The 22,043-nt window shown below is 44.8% G+C and overlaps 1 protein-coding gene across 7 annotated transcripts in view; it reads right to left on the bottom strand.

Moving 5' to 3' along the window:
- DENND1B (DENN domain containing 1B) overlaps positions 1–22,043 on the bottom strand; it is a 187,013-nt gene that overhangs the window by 117,019 nt on the left and 47,951 nt on the right. For all 7 annotated transcript variants that reach the window (XM_066597193.1, XM_066597188.1, XM_066597191.1 and 4 more), the window contains exons 3-5: positions 20,066–20,109; positions 1,010–1,059; positions 772–891 (exon numbers count right to left, since the gene is read on the bottom strand). In XM_066597193.1, the coding sequence (XP_066453290.1) occupies positions 772–891; positions 1,010–1,059; positions 20,066–20,109 (214 nt within the window). The remainder of the gene's footprint in view (positions 1–771; positions 892–1,009; positions 1,060–20,065; positions 20,110–22,043) is intronic.

Below are 22,043 nucleotides of genomic sequence, written 5' to 3'. Positions count from 1 at the left end.
ATTTAGTAGCACTGATTTTACTGTGGCTCCACACTGAAGGCAGGACCTTGCTTTGTAGACACACCTGATGTAGTGACTGCAGCACTTCCATCTGCATATAATATACAGAATGAAGGCTTTGCCGAGTTTTGAGCCTACCAAGAAATCCATAGCCCCATAAGGTGCTGTCCCGTTCCACAATCCTTCCCATATTTCATAGCTCATTAGAAGGCGATTCAAACAGTTTCCCCTGGAAAGGATTCCCAAGGCTGCTACCTATTAGCGGGCCAGCCTTGCTCCAGGCTCTTGTGCCACTTGGGTGCCACTGCAAGGGACATTTTTAAATTGAAGGAGTCAGAGGTTAAGTGACGGAGAGGAAATGGTTTGTGTAAGTAGGGGCAGGTGAGCGGTTACTGCTCCAAGTTACTAAGGAGACCCTCACTTTGCAGGTTCACACCTAAAAGAACGGGAAACTGCCTTTCCTCCTGTCCAGACAGTAGAAAGTGGTGGGGGAAGGGACTCTGCCATCTAAGGGTAGGAAAGAAAAAGTTTCGGAAAATTGGAAACACGTGACGTCTGAGAGTGAGAGAAAACTGGAGAAGAATGATAAATCCAGGAGTTGAGGTTGGGTTTAGCAAAGTTTAGAAAGTACATGCTGATTAGCGGCCCTCTGTTTTACTAGGGGTGCAAATAGAAGTTGGGTAAAGAATGAGAGAAGAAAGTGGTAAGAAGCAATATCATTTACGTATGTCCAGTAATCAAAAAACACCAAAGTATGCCCCGTAAACTCACCTTAGAATACACAGGCAGATTTTACCCCCCGATGTCAAGCGGCAGAATCCAAACCTCTGTTTACTGTCTATATCGGTCAAAACAAAAGTAAAGTGCTGGCCCATCTGAGTCTGCGTACCCCTGGGGGAGACAATGGAGAGAGAGCATTGTAATGTGTGTGGAATCTGAAAAGTACATAAGGGAAGAGGTTTACTTGTCAGCAGTACATAAGGGTTAAAAATTGTGAATGACATATTACCTTTCAATTGCAAAGGGAAAGCAGAACTTTGGCACCATGTATAGCAAGTCCTACAAAGAAAAACAGAACACAATGAAAAGCGGATCTCGTACAAAAATACTTTGAAAGAGGAACAATAACAAGATACAGTATAAATGTTTCAATATGATAAAATGTAAATGATTAAATTCTCACGGCCTGATGGATATTCATAACTGGCTCTGTCACATAAACTTTGTTTTCCAAGCTCCAAATCCAAAGGCTATCATATACATTAGAGAAATGTTGGCTGAATCAGATGATTATCTGATATGTATGGGGGCCTACCGACTCTTTCCTAACTAATGATGTTGTGGGGGAGAAGGGTTGGGGGTGTTGAATTTCAACATCTCACCCTTTTCGTTCTCCCTGGTGTAAGCTGCCTCCAGAGGTATATACATGGGACAGGTACTAGTGTAGTAGGTCTCCACCGGAAGTATGGGTTGGCCAGACTCAGCTACAGGTAACGCCCAAAGCTGCCAAAAGCTCCTGATTGGCTGCCACACACACACCTTCACAGATTCCCGAGTTTTGAGCTGTACAGCCACGCCAACCTCCGAGCTCCGGAGCAGCCAACGCGGCCACCTCCGAGCTCAGAATCTGTGAAGGCGTGTGTGCTGGAGACAATCGGGAGCTTTTGGGCATGACCTGGGCGTTACGTGTAGCTGAGGCCGGCCAACCCATACTTTCGGTGGAGACATGCTACACTAGTACCCATGGGACAACCGTAAAAAGCCTCAAATGAAGATGCTCTTGACAAGTGGATAAGGGTTGATATATCTATCGTATAAAGCACCAACAAAGAGATGCGATTTGAAGCTGAAGGCCTCATCCTCAGTCAGGCAGGAATACAAACAGTGAGGCTGCAGTTAATACATAGCTTAATAAAACTGAAGTTAATGGATCAGGCACCAATTACAGCAATTATAACTAATAGTGGGCAAAGTTGTCCCACACAGCATTTACTCCCACAATTCACCTGGTTGACAGCACCTCTGTTCTAAAGTCCCCTCTATCTTCTGCCCAGATATCAAACCATCTTAAATCCCTAGACACCAATTCAGGTTTTTTTCACCCATTTTTTCTTCTCTGCACTAGTTCTTCAAGCGTTATATGGTAGCTGTTTTCGCAACCCTTCCTGATAAAAATTCATGATTTCTCGCCTGCCCGTCTATGGAGTAGGAGAAGCTGTTTTGTTTGACAGCTTTTGAAGGTGTATGGGCACCCTGAAGTTGGCCAAACCCATCACATGAAAGTGACCACAATGGCTAGTTTCGACCAATTATCTGACAGATAGTCCCGAAGAAAGATGCAGGAGCAGCACATCAGGGATTCTTTAAGAAATTGTATAGCACCAAAAGGTGTTTCCTTTATGTAAATCTCCATAAAAATGCCATATAAATGTGACGTTTCAGCCCTGTATCGGCCTTTCTCAAGCTTGAGTCTATGATTCGGATAACTATTCCGCAGATACCACCCATCTGAAAATAACAAAGAAACCCCTGCCCCCACCCTACCCCAAATAAATCCTAATGACACAACTAAACTCCAGCTCCCGTAGGAGTATATGGAAACTCCTGCGTAGTATGCACCAAAGATAGATCAGGTCCTATCTTTTCACGCAGCATAGACCGGTATTAGTGTATCTTGATGCCACCAGTGGAGTCAAGATAGACAGGGGGGTAATGCCCCCTGAATGTGATTGGCTGGAAATGTGCTCATTATTTAGGTCCTGAAAGGCACTAAAGATTGCCATCTGTGGAGCCCCGCTGCCTTAGGAGCAGTGATCGCTCATCACCACCGGAGCACTGACTGGAACGAAATGTGAGAGGCGCGACCCAGCTGACAAAAGCGCCGGCTGTCATGGAGGCTGACTTCATTGGGAGCACTGAGCGGGGGAGTGACAGTAAAGCGAAAAGGTGCTGGGTGGCAGGCTGTGCATCTATTGGAAACTATTGGTTCTAATAGACGCGATTTTTTCACCCGCCTATTTTGTGTGAAAACCATGCCCGGATGAATGAGGCCTTAAAGAAAATCTGTCTTTCTTGCCTATAGCAGCCAATCACAGCACAGCTTTCATTTTACCTCAGCAGTAGAAGAAAGGAAAGCTGCACTGTGACTGGTTGCTATGAGCAACAAACACAGATTTTCTTTTGGAGAGGTATAATAAGAGTGAGGTGTCGGCCTAAAGTTTGTGTGTGTATGTATGTGTGTGTATATATACGCACATATTTATATATATTATATATATACACACACACACACGCACATATTTTTATATTATATATATATATATATATATACACACACACACACACACACACACACACATACACACACGCACACACATGCACATTATACATATATATATATACACACACACACACATACATACATACACACACATATACATGTGTATATATATATATATATATATATATATATATACACACACACACATATATATATATACATACATACATACATACACACACATACATATATACACATACACACACACACACACACACACACACACACACACACACACACATTTAAAACTTAAAATCCCCGCCTGCTGAATGAGCTGCCTCTGATTGATCACAGCCTCACCAATCAGAGGCAGCTCTCACTTACCCATTCATGAATTCATGAATGGGTGAGTGAGTGCTGCCTCTAATTGGTGAGGCGCAGGGACCAATCAGGGGCAGCTCTCAGCTGAATGACAGCTGAGAGCTGCCCCTGATTGGTCCCTGCGCCTCACCAATTAGAGGCAGCACTCACTCACCCATTCATGAATTCATGAATGGGTAAGTGAGAGCTGCCTCTGATTGGTGAGGCTGTGACCAATCAGAGGCAGCCCATTCGGCAGGCGGGGATTTTAAATCCCCGGCTGCTGAATACTACTCAGAGCAGTTCAGGAGAACTGCCGCCGGCCGTGGCTGAACTCCGTCTGCCGGGACCAGGTGAGTATATATATTTTTTTTTGTTTTTACACATTTCTGGATGAATTTCAGGGAAGGGCTTATATTTTTAAGCCCTTCCCGAAAATTCATCCCGCGCTCGCCGGGAGCCCATTGCTTTCAATGGAGCCAGCTGTATTGCCGGCTCCATTGAATTCAATGGGCAAACATCATTCTTCTCTGCCACAGCTGTGGCAGAGGAGAATGATTTGTCTGCTATATGTTCTCAATGGGGTCGGCGCTGCTGCCGCCGGCCCCATTGAGCGCATATAGAGAAGAGAACAGGAATCGCAGATCGCAGATAGGTGCGATCTGCGATTTCTGTTCTATAATTTATCGGACGAGCGCATAAAAAGCGATCATGTGTCCGATACCATTGCAAAGCAATGGTTCTATAAAATCGAAAAACGCCCGTCTGACTGAGGCCTTAAGTAGTGGTTGCCTATACTTCTTTTTAATGGCAGAGAGGAGTAAAGGAGAGTGGCACGCTGGGGGAAGCTTATTTTAAATGCCGGTCTTAATATTATTCCCCAGAGCACAATGTGCCTAATATATGAAGGGGCACAAACCTCTCTATATACTAGACACATCTCGGCACCTCCGTGCGCCCGCACGGAAATGTACACCAGGTCCGATGTGACTTCCAGGTTTGTTAGAATTTACACAGGTTTCAGGCATAAAGTCTACATATACCGTAGGTGTTCGTCCGGGGCAGCCACCATCTCTGCCCAAAAAGCCCCCCCCACTTTTTTGTGTTAAATCAAGTGGCAAAAGTGACACAAAAAGCCGAAAAGCTGTAACTTTTTGCGCAAGTGGGACTTGCACAATAATTGTAACTGCAACGCTAAAATTGTGGTGAAGAAACCCTTATAAATATATGTTCCCCACTGTGCCAAGCAAGGTGTGACTCTGTGTAGCTGGCACTAAAGAGGGCATGGCTGGCAATATTATGAGGGAGAACTGTACAGGTGGCACTGTATACATAACACTGTTAGGCCGTATTTACACAGACGATATTCCCGCACGAGTATTGTGCGTTGAGAGACCTAAAAAACGGACATAAAAGTAGATGCCATTGTTTGCAATGTGTCCATTTACGTGGGTGACTCTTCGCTGTGAGTCAGAGAGATTGCAGCATATCCTATTTTCGGGCAGCGATGTCCATGTTCTGTGCGATGCAGATCGCGCCCAGGAATCTTGGGCTCATCGCACTATTAAAGGGCCCTAAAGGGAGAACTGTGGGTTTCAACGAGTTCTAGTTTAAGCAACTTAAGGACTGATCCAGCAAATCAGTTCCTATGCCATACGCAGTGTAAACCATGACTGGGACTGTCGCTGTGGACCCGCACCCCTTAGACACCGCGCTAAGCATTAGGCCTCATGCATATCGGCGGAGGTTTGCTGCGGAATCCAGAGTGGGCGTTCGCCTCCAGGTTCCACAGCATGCAATATTAAAGTGATCTGTCATGTCCACGAGCGTAAACTAATTGCCGTTTCCACTCGCAGAGGAAAAATCACAGCATTCTCCCTTTTTTTGTGGCGTTCGCGTGGCTCGCCGTCGGACATGCGCAGTACAAATTTATTTTAAAAACTTCTCGGTTGCCGCTTGCGGTGAGGGCAGGTTCCGTGCGGGATTCCGCAGCCGTAATCCGTATGTGCCGCGTGCATGAGGCCTTAGTCGTAACCAAGTTGCTTCCTTAAAAGGAGCCTTTCTATCTAAGACATTTAAGGTGTATCCACAAGATACGCCTGACAACAAATGGCGCAGGAGGTGGAGAGGATGCTGTGTGCGTCTCTCTCCATTGTAGTTGATGGTATTTATATAGCAGTTTCTATATCCCATAAGAGAACAATCTGCAGCCACCTCAGCGCCTCTTCTCTGGGGTGACAGGCAGGAGAGCAGAGGATTCCCATTTTTCTGGTAAGTGGGAGTCCCAGAAGTGGAATCCCCACCTATCAGACACTTATGGCATATATAGTTGAAATGTCATAAATGGAGGTGGGAATATCCCTTTAAGTTAGATTGCGGACTCTTGTGGTGTTACAATCTACCACTGTGTGTAACCCAAGGCATAAAAAACACAATTAGGCTACATTCACACTTGTACTGTTTCAACTGCTCCAGTGTTTAGTAAAACCAGAAATGAAATGGAAAGCTTCTGTAAGCTTTCTGCTCACATCTGTTTTCCAACATTTCAAAGCATGGTCAACGTGGTGGTGGAGCCTCTTCAATGGATGTGGCTCAGTGGTTAGCTTGTATGGCCAGCAGAATCCCACAGCGGAGTCCGGCCCTGGGGGTGTACCTGACATTTCTTCTTTCTAACTGTACTGTGGATGGTCCACATGGCGAGCCGTCGGACATGCGCAGTACAGTTTTTTCCTAAATCCCTGCTTTTCCCGCGGAAGGCCTGGCCGTGGGTCAGAAGGCTTCCATTCAATTTCTCCTCTGCAAGCGGAAAATTGCAATTGATTTCCACTCGTGGAAAGGAAAACATGTTTGGCCATAGCATGCTATGGGTGGTATTTGCTGCGAAATCCGGAGGCGGATGCCCGCTCCTGATTCCGTAAGGCAAATCAGCTCGTGTGCATGAGGCCTTACCTTCCAATATTGGTGTCCTAGGTTCAAATCTCAAGGGTAACATCAACTTTAAAAAAAACTGCCATCACCCCTGGTGAGATTTGAACCTGCAAGTCAGCAGGGCTAATAACTGAGCCCCAACACTTGTATTTTCAGTTCCAGAGAAATGAAAGATCAAGAATAATAAACACAAAGAAAACATAAAAGAGTCAATACAGCCATCACCCTCGATCAGATATCAACCTCCAACTCCAGCACAGCGAGGCAGTAATGCTAATGACTGAGTTACCATGCTGGAGTAGAATAGAGATACAGATGTTATCCATAGTCAGATGTAAACCTAGGGTTCCAGCATTACAAGTGTGGTGGCTAAGTTGGCAGGACTACTGCCTTGCGGTGTTGAATCTGTGGGTTCAAATCTGACCAAGGGTTATGGAGCGTTTCAAGGTTGATGTTGCCCTTGATGAGGTTTAAATCTATGACCCCCCACATTGCAAGGCAACAGTGCTAACCACATGAAGAAGAACCACCACCAAAAAATGGATTATCTTTAAGCTCCTTCCGCCTCTCATTGAATACAATGCAATAAAAAAAAGGATCCATCTGTATTCAGTTTCCAAAACTGAAAATAAAAATGCAGCAGTCCATCAAAGCAGAAGACCCATCAGAATGCCTCTGTCAACCCCAGACACAGCACCTCACCTGGGCTTGTGAAGCTACTAATCAGACCTGAGTCACTGTATCAGTAGCTTTGGGATTATGGTAGGGTTTGTGTAGCGCAGTTCCCATGAAGCCATGGATCCCAGTTGTTAACCAGGTACTATTTAGGCTGGTGATGGGTCCATATTAGTGTAGGCTGTGTTCTCATGGCATGGGTTGGGTCCACTGGACTGCCTACAGATGTCATTGCCCAATTTTTTTCACTGCTTGATGACCATTTGCAGCCCTTTATGGACTTCATGTATCCCCCACAATGATGGGATATTCCAGCAGAACAATGCACCGTGCCATTGTGTGCTAGTTGTCCAGAAATGGTTCGAAGAACATCCTACAAATGATGTGGCCTGCATTTTCGCCTCACATGAGCCCAATCTAGCATTCATAGGACATGGTGGAGAGGTCCATTCGCACCCGAGATTCTACACCTACCAATATCACAGAGCTGTGGGAGACCATCCAGATGGCATGGCTCAACATACTTCCACTCATCAACCATCCACTTGTGGAATCGATGCCACATTGAGTTGCTGCACTTCGCCGGGCTAAAGGGAGTCTTACTACATGCTATTAGTTCTTGGCTCGTGACTTTTGGCATGTAACTGTATATCACAGTGATAAATGTGCCTTGTACAGTCATACATCCCCTCTCATTCTCCTACTACTGTACAATCAGGGAGAATTGCTGTTTGGGAGTCTGGGAAAGTACTGTGTCCGCCACTGTTTGTCACTAAACTTTCCAGAGAGAAATACAAGCAAATGACAACTTGAAGACTTATTATTCACATGATGTAAACAATTCAGTATACTAATATAAAATACAACCCCAATTTCAAAAAAGTAGGGACACTTTGTAAATGTAAACAAATGCAAAGAAAAGAATAATGCCATGATTTGGAAATCTCATATAACCTTAATTTTATTCACTATAGAACACAAATTAGGAGCTGAAAGTGAGAATTTTTTTCATTCCACCTTAAAAAAATGAACTTATTTACAAATTGATGGCAGCTACACATCTCAAAAAAGTTGGGACCGGGTTAAAGGGAACCTGCCGTCAGTTTTTAGCCTAATAAACTAATACCAGCACAAGAATAGTGTAGTTTCAGTCTTTCCCCCACTGTTTTTGTTCTGAAAGTTGATAAAAGCATACCTATATAAAAGAGGCTTGAATACTTCCTGCACCATATGAAGCTGTGGTCCCGTGGGCGGGCCAGACCATCAACACTCCCAGCATTCTTCCCGCCACAGTCCACCTCCAGAGCCTCCCGTGATGTGCATGATGTAATAGATGTCATCCATGCACCACTGTGGAGTCTTGCGACAGTGCTGTACAGCGCCTCCCGATGCATGAGCAGATAACCTAGAGTCAAGGTCTGCCCACCGGACCACTCTCCTTCATTTACGTACAGTGTGGGAAATATTCAAATACATATTCTTTATACAGGTATGCTTTTATGGACCTTCAATATGGAAAAGACTGAAATTACACGATTCTTGCAATGGTATTGGTTTACTAGGCTAAAAACTGGTGACAGGTTCCCTTTAACAAAAGGCTGAAAAAGTAAGTAGTACTAATAAGGGTCAATTTTCTACTAAGTCACATGACTGTGTCTAAAAACAGCATGTCAGAGAGGCAGAGTCTCTCAGGAGCAAAGGTGGTCAGAGGTTCACCAACCTGTAAAAATCTGCATCTCAAAATCAAGGAACAATTACAGAAAAAAAATGTTCCTCAACATAAAATGGTGAAGACTGAATGAAAATCTCACCATCTAACAGTATATAATATCAAAAGATTCAGACAATCTGGAGAAATTCATGTGCACAAGGAAACACAAGGGACAAGGCTGACGGTCAATACTGGATGCTTGAGATCTATGGGCCCTCAGGCGACACTGCATTAAAAACAGGCATGATTCTGTAATGTAAATCACCGCGTGTTCAGGAATACTTCCTGAAGTCATTGTCTGTGAACACAGTTCACCGTGCAATCCACAAATGCAAGCTAGAGCTGCATCGTGCAAAAGGCCACCATATATCAACACAATCAAGAAACACCAGCGTCTTCTCTGGGCCAAAGCTCATTTAAAATATACTAAAAAGCAAAATGGAAAACTGTTCTGTGGTCAGATGAAGGGTCCTGCGGACTCAAGAGGATCGAGACCATCCAACATGTTATTAGACCACAGTTCAAAACCTGGAATCTTCGATGGTATGGGGTTGCATTAGTACCTACGGCATGAGCAGCTTACACATCTTAAAAGGCACTATCAATGCAGAGCCGTATATAGAGGTCTTAGAACAACATATCCTCCCATCCAGACAACGCCTCTTTCAGGGATACCTTGCATATTTCACAAGACCATGCTAAACAACATACTACATCCATCACAACTGCATGGCTTCACAGAAGAAGAGTCCGGGGGCTGAACCGTCCACCTGCAGTCCGGACCTTTCACCAATAGAAAAGTTTTGGGCCATTATAAACCAAAAAAAATGGCTATGAAGCCCCAGGACTGTTGAGCAGCTAGAATCCTTCATCATACAAGAACGGGACAACATTCCTCTCCCAAAACTCCAGCAGAGAAGGGCTGCACCACAACAGTAGACATGGCCCCGCCCCAACTTTTGTGAGATGTGTTGCTGCCATTAATTTCTAAATAAGTTAATTTTTAACAATAAAATGGAAAAATGTCTCCCCTTCACCTTCTGATATGTGTTCTATGTTCTACTGTGAACACAATATGGTTAAACGAGATTTACACATAATTGCATTCTTTTTTTTTAATTGTACCTTTACTTACATTTTACACAGTGTCCCAACTTTTTCGGAATTAGGGTTGTAAAAACACGCAGACAACCTGCGAGACTTTTGTTTGCTGTGATTTAAGAATCCCTTGGGAAGATCTCACATGGCGTTCCCTTAGATGTCACTGATGCGTTCTGCGCCACAATGGCTTGCATGTGCTTTCCTACAGAGATAACGGTGCACTTACACTGTTACAGACAGACGGCTGCACTTCAGTATCTGCTCACTATGGAGACATTCCGGAGCGGACGCACATGCGCAGAGAGACGGACGGAGTGTTGTGTGCTGGCGAGATGCCTAGTCCCCGTCTCTGGGGACAATCCACTTTAAAACCTTGGAAGTCTTTAAAATTCATTTAGCCAGCAGGTCTGTGGAGCGTTTTATAAACAGTGCAGACAGGGGAGGGGGATTCTCTCCCAGCTTAGGTCATAGACAAAGCAACCTGACGCTCTTTATCCCCCGTAGTACGAACTGGGGCTCCAGTCATCAATAGAAGACGGTCTTGTGAATCTTAACGTGCTGCTCCGGAATTATACAACATTTACAAAAGGTGGGGGGAAAAGAAAAAGAAGTCAAGAAAAAGAGATGGATGCAAAACCAGGACTGAAAATACTGTGCAGCCAACAAGAGGACAATGGCCGGATCTGCCAATGCCGAATTAAGCTATAGGTGAAAGCCCCTATACAATGAACCCAACACACGTCTATGAGGATTTAGTCTGGAGGAAGTGCATACATCAAACGACTAACCAGGAGAATAGAGGAAGGGGATGAGGATAGGAAGCGACTGGCACTATGCAAAGCAAGGGTCTCTTAGGAAAAAATGGCCAAAAACATTTAAAAGGGGGTCCCACAAAATGGGGTTATCCATTATCAACAGGAAAAGGGATGGCTATCTGATTGGTAAGGGTCTCCTCAGGGGTCAGACCCCACCGATCACAAGAAAAGGGGCCCCCAAATAAATGAAGCGGTGGTCATGGGTGCCCACTATTATTCCATTCATTGGCGATAGCCGAGTGCTTGAACATGAACGAAGGGAAGACAGAAACCCTTTACGATAATCTCAAGTGATGATGGCAAGAGGGAACAATCCATGTAAACATTATTGGATACAGTAGATCTAGCATTTGTCCAGAAACGGGTCAATATCTACAAAATAAGTAATCATCAGCAGAGCCAAAAATGATTAAACTATGTATTGTAATGCTCTGTAACACCTCGGATACAATTTTGGAAGTAGTGGTTAAAGGGCTGTCCCATATCTGGATACTACAGTTGCTTTCTTTCAAAAACACCAAATCTTCCCACAGACTGTATGCGGTATTGCAGTTTATCCCAATTAATTTCAACAGAGTTGAGCTGCAATACCACACACAACCTATGGGGGAAAAAAAGCAGCCTCGCTCTTTTATTTCTGGACATCACCTTTTAGGCTGCTGTACAAATGATTAAGATGATAGACCCTAGGCTGTCAGTGCGGTCAGCGCAGGAAACCTTAAGCGCTGACCATAGTGCAGTGGTCCATGTCGGTACTGCAGGCGAAGCTCCCACTGAATTCAAAGGGTGCAGCACTTGCAATACCAACAGTCCTCATCTGTTCATTCTCCGGGCGATCCAGTGTTGCAGCCCCGTGATCCTCCCGGTCTTTGCTTATGAACGGCTACCACCTGACTGACCACTGCAGCCAATCAGAGGCCCAGCAGTCATGTGGCATTCTCCTGGCATCACCACTTAGATCCTAGGAGCCATGATGCCAGGAGAACAGCAAGTTGTGTGATAAGGACGTGCGATCCTGCAATGGTGCCGGCCAACCTGAATTTCTGCGCGGTCGCTTTATAATATGCACTGACACCCCCCCCCCCCCAACCACCCGCACTTTAGGCGGAAAAAAAGTGTGTTTTATAAAGCGTGAAATACGGTAATAATAATAATAATAATATGCAAGTCATAAGCACACAGTATAATAGAAGTAGGATAATACTGAATATAATAATATAAGGCAAGTTATTAGGTCATGAGTGACCGGTAGGAGGTGAGGGAATATAATAAGGCTGTCCGTACACACTGTGTTCCATCTGCTGTAACTGCATGCTGATCACCGCCACTCCTGGAGTCGGCAATAAGTTCAGGTGTTGCCCGTTAATTAGAAGTGATCCCCATGTAGTTACAGCAGATTGACCGTAATGGGAATAGGCACCCTGATGGTAAGTACGTAACGGGTGACCATAACAACGGAAGGTAGGTGATGAGTGAACAAAATAATGGTAGGCAGATGAAGGGGGAATCATTTATTAAGAATTTGATATCCTATAGAGCGAACCTGGGACCATGTCTGAGGCACTGACCATAATGATATCACCTGTGTAATACTAAGGGGAGTCCTGAAAACCTGACCTGTTGGGGGACTTGAGGTCTGCAGCTGAGAAACACTAAGTGAATAGAATAACGAAAGGTAGGTGGAAATAAGAATAGTATGAAAGTGATGAGTGAATATAATAATGGAAGTAGGGTAATACTGATGGTAACAGTGGTAGGTAGGTTGTAGTAAAATATAATAGTGGCAGGTAGGTTGTAGTAAATATATTAGCGGTAAGTAGGTGATGGGTGAAAATAATAATAGCATGAAGGCAATGAAAGTAGGGTAATACCGAATAGAATACCGGAAGGTAGGCGACAACTCAACATAATAATGGGAGGACGGGTATCTGAACTACCCAAAAATAGTTCCAGTGAACACAATGGCAGATAGGCCATGAGTGAACAGAATAATGGGAGGTATATAATAAGTGAATAGAATGGTATGTAGGTGATAAGTGCACATCATTATGATGGGTGGAAGATGAGCTGACAAGACAAAGGGCTCGTGGCCTTGGGTGTTTTTTCACCACGTATCACGACCAAGTCAACGAAAGCCAACGGACTTTCATTGATCCATGCACATGGGAGTGTAGATATACACGAAAACCAGGTCGCAGCATGCTCTATTCCTCTGCAGACCACATAGCGTGAGCCCTATACATTTGTTTAGGCAGCATATGAAACACTGTCCATACGCAATACTTTGTCCCGCTGCGAATGTCCATGTGAGACCCCAGCATTTACCATACGGCCGTGGATAGGAGACCAAAGGCAAATACTTTGGGTATTCGTACAAGCTATGGTTGACCTGCTGTAACCAAATGTGGATTTGTCATTAATGGTGATCTGTATACAGGCACCCATTGGCAAATAATAGCACCCATACTTGTACTAATATAGAATATTAATGTCATGGCCTGGTCAAGACTGAGGTTACGTCACGCTGTCAGCCCCGGCCCACGCGATTCACACGCCAGCGCACGCTCGGGGTCATGCAGGTGTTGGATGCCGACACAAGCACTGCTGGTGTGTGGATGATTGGTTGGCTGAGAGGCGTGTGTCCCAGCCGACCAATCAGCACTCATCTGTACACATTTATTCCGACTCCTCCTCACTGACGTTGCCAGTTATACTTCTAGTCTTAGGCTGCTCTCACACGGGCGTCAAAATTGCGTAAAATCTGTGCATTGCGAGACGCACAAATTTCACTCAAACATGAACCCCATTCTTTTGAATGTGGTCATACACATGAGCGATGGTTTCCTGCATGGCACCACGATGTTCTATCAGCATGTTCTATCCTTCTGTGTGATCTTGCATCGCAGCCCCATTGTTTTTAAGTGCACCGGCAGCAGAATCACAAGGTCGCCTGTTGAAAGCAACAGGAGAAATTCTGCGATCCTCCTCCCACAGCCCGAGGATTGCTTCTTCCCCGAAGTGATGCCAGGCTGTCTTAACATGAAAACGCCTCATATCCTTGGGGGTTTCACATGGTGGGGAGCGCGATATGGGGGCAGGATGTGAAGTTAGCCTTAAGCTGTTTTTCTGGTCAAGTCGGCAGTTTCTGCCCCATTCCACTGCCAGATAAGTCTGTCTAGTGTTAAGGATATTTGGGGTATAGCAACATCCATCTTCTGACAAATGGCTTATTCTACACTGCTATTTCATCTGGGTCATTGTGTGCTTGTTTAACATCCAAACCATCTTTATGTTTGTTTATTGTAGTAAAATCTTCCCTATTTCCCAACTAGGGAGTGTCTGCTTGGCCTAGTCTCCTGACTTGGGGTTACCCTTATCAGGGCGAGTGCTCCGCTTTTACATAGAGTCTCCTCGTATTAGCCGTTTAGGGTCAGATTTCCCATTTCCCCCCACCTTTTGGCTTTATTATAAATATTTTTCGTTCTACATATTAATACGAGCCTAGCCGTCCCTTTAGGCTGACTCATCACATCCGATCCGAACGACGCGTTTTGTGTCCGGCTCGGCTGTAGCAATCTGAACTCAAAGCGCCATTCTTAATTAGAAAACGTATGAGTCACGCACGCAAATGTCCCCGCGACATACCATCTTTATGTTTGTTTATTGTAGTAAAATCTTCCCTGTTTCCCAACTAGGGAATGTCCGCTTGGCCTAGTCTCCTGACTTGGGGTTACCCTCATCAGGGCGAGCACTCTGCTTTTACATAGAGTCTCCTCGTATTAGCCATTTAGGGTCAGATTTCCCATTTTCCCCCACGTTTTGACTTTATTATAAATATTTTTCGTTCTACATATTAATACGAACCTAGCCGTCCCTTTAGGCCAACTCATCACATCCGATCCGAACGATGCGTTTTGTGCCCGGCTTGGCTGTAACAATCTGAACTCCCCATTCTTAATTAGAAAATGTATGAGTCACGCACGCAAATGTCCCCGCAACACTTGGCCGTTTGGAAGGAACGCCTAACGCCAACAATCTTGTGCCATTTTCTATTCGCTTCTACTGGAGCACAACTTGGCTGTCACGCAGCCCGTGGCTCTAGCCGATCAATGGCGGTAATTAGCAGCTACGGAAGAACAATAAAAGAAATAATACTACAAGTCGAAGAAGGAAGCCGTAATAACAGCTGTCAAAAGAGAAGCGCTGAAAAATAATAATTAAACGGCATACGCAGGGAGGAACCCTGTGCCCGATGTCCCGCGCACAAACAGGCGAGATAAATAGAAATATCTCGCAACCCACACACAAGCTCCTTTCACACCAGTCAAAATGACAGAATTTATCTTTGAAACCTGCTGGCAACATCCTCTGCATTATTAAAACAGTGTCTGGATATAAGGGGATTAAACACTGCCGCATACATTATTCCAAAATATGTCTAACAAGTAGCTTCATTATCCTCTGCCTTTTCACAGCTCCTTGTGATGTACAAATGCTACATTTTCCTTTTTTATTTTTACCAACAGCTGGGAAGGGTGAGCTCCCAGCCCATTCTTCGCGCTCACATCTCGCCATCGCCCCGTCTCCCCCTCTTCATTGTATTTCCTGCAGAACAGAGGAAGGGCCCTTCTTCTAAAGATCAATTCATATTTCCATAATCCATGCTTGTGCCTCTCCCCGGGGTGGTGGGTGTCCCTCGTGTCTTGAGCTACGTTCTACAACTGTCAATAAGTCCTGGTAACAATGGGGCTCAGACAAAGGGGCTTTGGCAGACGAAAGAGGCAGATAAGTGGGGGGAGTCTTGGCCGCTGCCATATGCTGGTTTGATTTTCAAAATACCCTCCCGGTAAAGGAAAACTGTTTCTTCATCATAATCCCCAACATGCACTTTTAACCCTTCCGCACAACAAAGGCGAACGCTTTTTTAATAGGTTATACATATTAGCCAGACTGTAGGCTGAGCCCGTTCCGTCATCTGAAGAAATACAGTCGTATGTGATCGCTTCTTCGCTAAGGGTTCGTTTACAGTCGCAGGGTCCCTTGCTAAACTCTGCTGGAAATGGCGCTGCGAGCAGGAGATTCCGGACTGCTGGATGAAGAGCGAACGGAATGCTGTTATAGTCAATGGGGGGGCAGAAAACAGAACCGTTCAGGTAGCGGTTTCTTGCTCCTTGATCGGTGTCGGAAAACGGAATCTCTTAATGCCGATGTAAATGAGCCCGAAGTAGAATCATTTTTTATGTAAAGCACGGTTAAAATGTAACATTTATGGGCGTGATGAGCTGAAAGGAAGCAGAATTGAGATATTTTAATTTAGAAAAAAAAACAAGTTTTAGGCCGCTTTCACGCAGGAGTCTGTTTAAAGGCAGCGTTTTACAACATTTTCAAACGCGGTCGGTGGCGTTTTTTAACGCACCCCATCATTGCAATGGATGAAGAGGTGTGTTAAAAGTCGCTAAAAAGCACTAAGGGCTCATGTGTATGCGGAAAATGCTGAGTATGTCTTGTGCGTTTCCCTGATTCTGAGTGCGTATGCGTTTTTTGTTTTTTTTTTTGTAGGGTTGCGTATGTAACCGCGTTTCTATACATGCATGAAAAGAAACGCAGGCTGGGATATAAGCATATACGGTGATTGATTAGCATTTTTCTAGGCAGCCAGCGTTTCACACGCACGGTTGATGCAATGGGTTGCGTCCGCTCTGTGTATGCATACTCATCCATAGAGTTCAAGGCTGTATGTGCGTATTATACAGTAAAATAGAGCATGCCGCTCCGCTGGTGGGCATGAAAGAATGAAAGTCCATTTAACTTTCATTGCCTCCATTCACCGCGTATCATGCGGGCATGTCACGCAATACGCAGTGAAAAAACGCCCGTGGACATTAGCCCTAAAAATAGAGCAGGCGGCATTTGAAAATCACAGCATTAGAGACGCCGCCTATGAACGCTCGTCTGAGGAGCCCTATTGAAATCAATGGAGGAGTTTTACAGCGCTTAGCGCGGCACTAAACGCCAGTTTGAGAGTGGTCGTCGTACATTGGTTTAGCTACCGTGTTTTCCTGAAAATAAGACCCTATCTTATGGTAATTTTTGCCCCAAAAGAGGGGCATGTCTTATTATACTTAGCAGGCTTGATCCAGGTCCCTCCGCTGCTCCCTGGAGCGGCATTGATTGGCCAATTTATAAATCCTGCCTCCCCCACGCGATGGCTGTGATTGGTTCTTCAACCGCTGCTCACCCAATCAATGAATCGATGAATCAATCACAGCCATGCCATTTGTTCATCTAGCGCTGCATTGACTGGTTATCAAGCGCCGCTCAGCCAATCTGAGCCATGGCTTTGAGAGGTGGGATTTATGAATCCCGTAACCACAAAGTGATCTTCTGTTGGCGGCCGAGGAAAGCAAGAAGCGTGTCGGAGCTCCGGAGAGCAGCGAGAGGGACCTGGACTGACCCTGCTAGGTAATGTATTTCTTTTTTTTCCTTATGTAACGCAGCTAGGGCTTATTTTTGAGGTAGGGCTTATATTTCGGGCCTCCCCAAAAATCCTTACAAAAATTAGGGCAGGCCTTATTTTCAGGGTAGGTTTTATTTTTGGGGAAACAGGGTATATTAAAGATGTAACGATGTGCTAAAAGTGCAATTGCCTCAAGAATCAAAGCCGCTGAGCTGTAAGGAATAAAAACGGAAATTTTGAAATGAGATTATCCCTGAAAGACCGATATAAATGCAGCCATTAACCCCAGATTAAGCGGTTAAGAACGGTTTCCCAATCAGATGGCCTACGTGCCATGACCCGCAATGCAGGTGACCGGGATGCAGTACAGAGCATGGCACAGGAGTTGGTCAAAGTTTAAATACACTAAATATTGGAAAGTCAGAATTCTATAGGCTTAAAGGGGTTGTCCTGCGAAAGCAAGTGGGGTTGTACACTTCTGTATGGCCATATTAATGCACTTTGTAATGTACATTGTGCATTAATTATGAGCCATACAGAAGTTATTCACTTACCTGCTCCGTTGCTAGCGTCCCCGTCTCCATGGTGTCGTCTAATTTTCAGCGTCTAATTGCCCGATTAGACGCGCTTGCGCAGTCCGGTCTTCTCCGTGTTGAATGGGGCTGCTCGTGCTGGAGAGCTGCTCCTCGTAGCTCCGCCCCGTCAAGTGTGCCGATTCCAGCCAATCAGGAGGCTGGAATCGGCAATGGACCGCACAGAAGACCTGCGGTCCACCGAGGGTGAAGATCCTGGCGGCCATCTTCGCAAGGTAAGTAAGAAGTCACCGGAGCGCGGGGATTCGGCTAAGTACTATCCGTTTTTTTTTTTCAACACATGCATCGGGTTTGTCTCGCGCCGAAAAAAAAAAAAAAAACGTTTCGGCGCGGTACAACCCCTTTAAATACTAATCTTCTAATTGGCTGTACACTGTGGTAAAATATAGCCCCCGATCTCCAGGACTAGGCTGCTGGGAGGGGGTTGATTACGTGTACTGATGGGGTATGCCGGAAAATCCAAGGTACATTACAAAATTATAAACAATTCAGAGATATGTCTGTAATGCCGACCATCCCCTACCCCACTGATCTAGAAGAATGGGGAGGATAGAAGTACTGCAGAAGCGTTGTCCAATGTGGTCTCCTATACAAAAGGGGGGAGCAAATCCCACATTTGGAATGAATTATTTGAGAGAAGTTAGTGTATGCAGAGTCCCCGAATAACATCCTGCCACAACTAGTAATACAGTTTAAGTATAAAGTTTTACAAGTTTACTAAGTTTAGGCATTTCCACTTTAAACGTTTATCTCTGGTTTGTAGGTTGTCATGATAAAAGAACAGAAACCGGAAACGGCATTAGTGATGTGAAAGTAGTCAGGGAAACCCGGAGTACCGTGTGGCTGTCGCCAGTCCATCCACGGAATACGGGCAGCTGTACAATGTTACAATCACTAAAACAGGACAAAAAACACGTTTGGAATTCTTCTGGCCGCGCCGCTTTACTTTTGCCATCATAGACGCAGGTGTCATTTTGGTCACTGCGATTATGTCCGTTTTACATCAGTTTTTGCATTTTTAAGAGTTTTGATCCTCCGGATCATCATTAGGGGTTAATAGGCTGAACTGGATGGACGTGTGTTTTTTCGGCCTTACATACTATGTTAATGTGCAATGAATCAAGTTTTCACATGTGTCAAAAAACGGAAAGCGGCGCAATTGATATTACACAAAACACCCGAGTCAATGGGTGCCTGATTTAAAAAAAGAACAAAAAACATAAAAAACCCAAAGAGCTTTGCCCACATATGTCACGCAGGTGCATTCTGTGTTTTAAAGCAGTGTTCCCCAACTCCAGTCCTCCGGGATCACCAACAGGTCATGTTTTCAGGATTTCCTCAGTGTTGTACAGGTGATGTAATTATTGTCAGTCCTTAGACATTGCCACAGGTGTTCTCACTATAGGATATCCTGAAAACATGACCTGTTGGTGGTCCCTGAGGACTGGAGTTGGGGACCCCTGTTTTAAAGGACCCAGTGACTTCATTGGGCGATGCTGATACAAGAACCGCAGCAGAATAGGGCAGGCTGTCATATTTTTTTCTGCACAAACCTTTGTTCTGCGCAAAAAAAACACAAGACCCAATGATTTTAATGGCTCCAATTTTGTCAGTTTATATTGAATTCTAACGGGCCACGCACACGAAAAAAAAAAGCAGCATGCCCCATTATAAAGCACATTCCGGAGGTAATACCCACCAATACAGGCTATGGGAATGTAACACACGCAGCAAAGAGGCATGTTACATGCTGTGTACAGTGTACTTTACACACATCAAACACGTACAGAATACATGGGTGATCCTTTGTACTTCAGCAGCGCCAAATATTCCCCCAGTGGCAACATTTGGTACTACTTTTTTTTTCTTCCAAGAAATCTAAACCCCATACCCCACTGAGTATATATACACCAACTTTTGTGTTCTGGCCCATAGTGTTTTCACTAGAAACCTCTGAACACCTCTGGTTTAATTAACGCTCCTGACAAACTTTGCGTATTTTACACACATCCATATACAGTATATATCTATCTCCATCTGTATGCACACTGACACATGCAGGTAAACAATGGAGTGGGATTCTTGCAGGCAGCGGAGCCGTGTACACATCATTACATCCAGCAGCACACTTGTGATGTTACCAACCTGGTCGGAGAAGTCCTCCGGGAACTTCCAGAGTAAGGCCGGGTCTGTAAATAATTGACACAGAGCATTAATCAGAGGAGTCAGGACAGCATGTAACCACCGGAGACATTAATATTGACAAGTTCTCTTCCAAGGATAATCATAATTCTTGCCCAAATATTCCGAGAACCTCTGTGGATCCAAGATAGTTAATCCTGACCTCCACATTTGGGCAGACAGAACCCTGGTTGTCCTGTAGTGCATCTACTGTACTATAACCCACCAATGAAAGCAATCCGCGTCCACAAGCCAGCCTGCACAGAGAGGACACCGCGGCCAGGAGGATGGGGCATGCAGAATGATAGGAAGCCTTTTAGTTGAATGGAATATTTCAGTTTTATTGGATTGTCTCTTTTTTTCCAAATACCAGATTACCAAATTCTGTTTCAGCAGAAGGGGGGGGGGGGGGAGAGTCTTCCCAAACCAGGACCCTCAGCTATTAGCTGGTTCTGGAGGTCCAGGCACGTCCATGTGTTACATGGAGCCATATAATGCTTTAGTTCCTCTTTGGTGGCGCTGCAGAAGAATTGCCCGCTGATCACTGCCGGATTGTCAAAAGCGGACAACCCCTTTAACCATTCTGACATACAGGGATAGCAGCACTGAAATTGTTTTTTTAACTCTTTGTTACTACAAAGGGTTGTGCTAACGGATTGCAGTAGGCAACCACCAGTTCTACAGTAACACATGAATACTTGCTCTACTTCCCATGTGTCTGCATATGTACTGAGGGATCAGTGGGTCACCGCCCTTAGGGATCATTTATATTCATGTGATTGTCAATATGATAACTGGCAAAAGTGCAAATTACTTAAATTACCCAAAATGTTTTTGTGCTTTAAAAAAAACAAACAAACATCACTCTAAAATGGTGTCCACTAGGGGGCGTCACTTCCTTGCTGCGTGTTACGAAGTAAAAACCTGTCTCTAGTAAGACCGTATTTACCCAGCCGATGGCGAATCGAGCCCAAGATTTTCGCACATCTGTATGTACTATTCTCTTGCGCGACTTGCACGAAAATAGAACACACCGCTATCTTTCCATCTTGCAAACAACGGGGTATATTTTCGTATGAATTTTCTACGTCTTGTAACGCACAAAACTTGTGGGAGAAACTCAAGACCAACATCGCGCTTGCAAACATGCAATTTTGCTGTGAGTGCGATGCATTTTGCGAGAAAAATGCATTGTATACGCAAGTTTTCACAGGTGAAAAAAATTGCGTTTCCAGTAAAATCGCATTGCATGGCATTCACACACGTCATTCAAGCGTGATGCAACTTTCACCTCCCATAGGTAATAATGGGCAATATCACCCAAAAATAGAAAATGCTGCAATTTTTCCAGAGAAAGAACGCACAAATAATGAGTTATATTTATGGGCATCTCGCAACGCACAAAACTGGAGGGGGTGTGATCGCACGGTGCCATAAATAGGGGAAAGGGGGGGGGGAGTGGGAGAGAGACTCAAAGACAGGGCTGTTGTTAATAGTGTTTACTGTGTCACAGCCACTAAAATCACATCTGCATAGTTTAGTCCTGTTGTATAATGTCCCCCATGATGCTGTTAATATTCTGTGTGAAAGCAGACACTGCTGTTTTCCCATGTGCAGTTTATAACAACAGCAGTCTCCACCCACCAGCTCAGAGAGAACTGAGAATTGCATTGCTTGGCTGAGCAGCTCTCGAGAACCAATGTGATGGCTGAGATTGGTTCATCAAGCGCTGCATTGATTGGTTCCTCAACTACAGCTCAGCCAATCACAGCCACTGCATTGTGGAGGCAGGATTTATGAATTTGGCTGAGCCGCGGCATTGATTGGTCAATTCATAAATGCCGCCTCCACAACGCGATGGCTCTGATTGGTTCTTCAACCGCTGCTTAGCCAATCATTGCAGCGCTTGATGAACCAATCACAGCCATCACTTCCTGGATAT

The sequence above is a fragment of the Eleutherodactylus coqui genome, chromosome 3, assembly GCF_035609145.1.
Source record: "Eleutherodactylus coqui strain aEleCoq1 chromosome 3, aEleCoq1.hap1, whole genome shotgun sequence".
NCBI lineage: Eukaryota > Metazoa > Chordata > Amphibia > Anura > Eleutherodactylidae > Eleutherodactylus > Eleutherodactylus coqui.
Note: the sequence above shows the minus strand (reverse complement) of the source record. Positions and strands in the feature narration are given on the sequence as shown.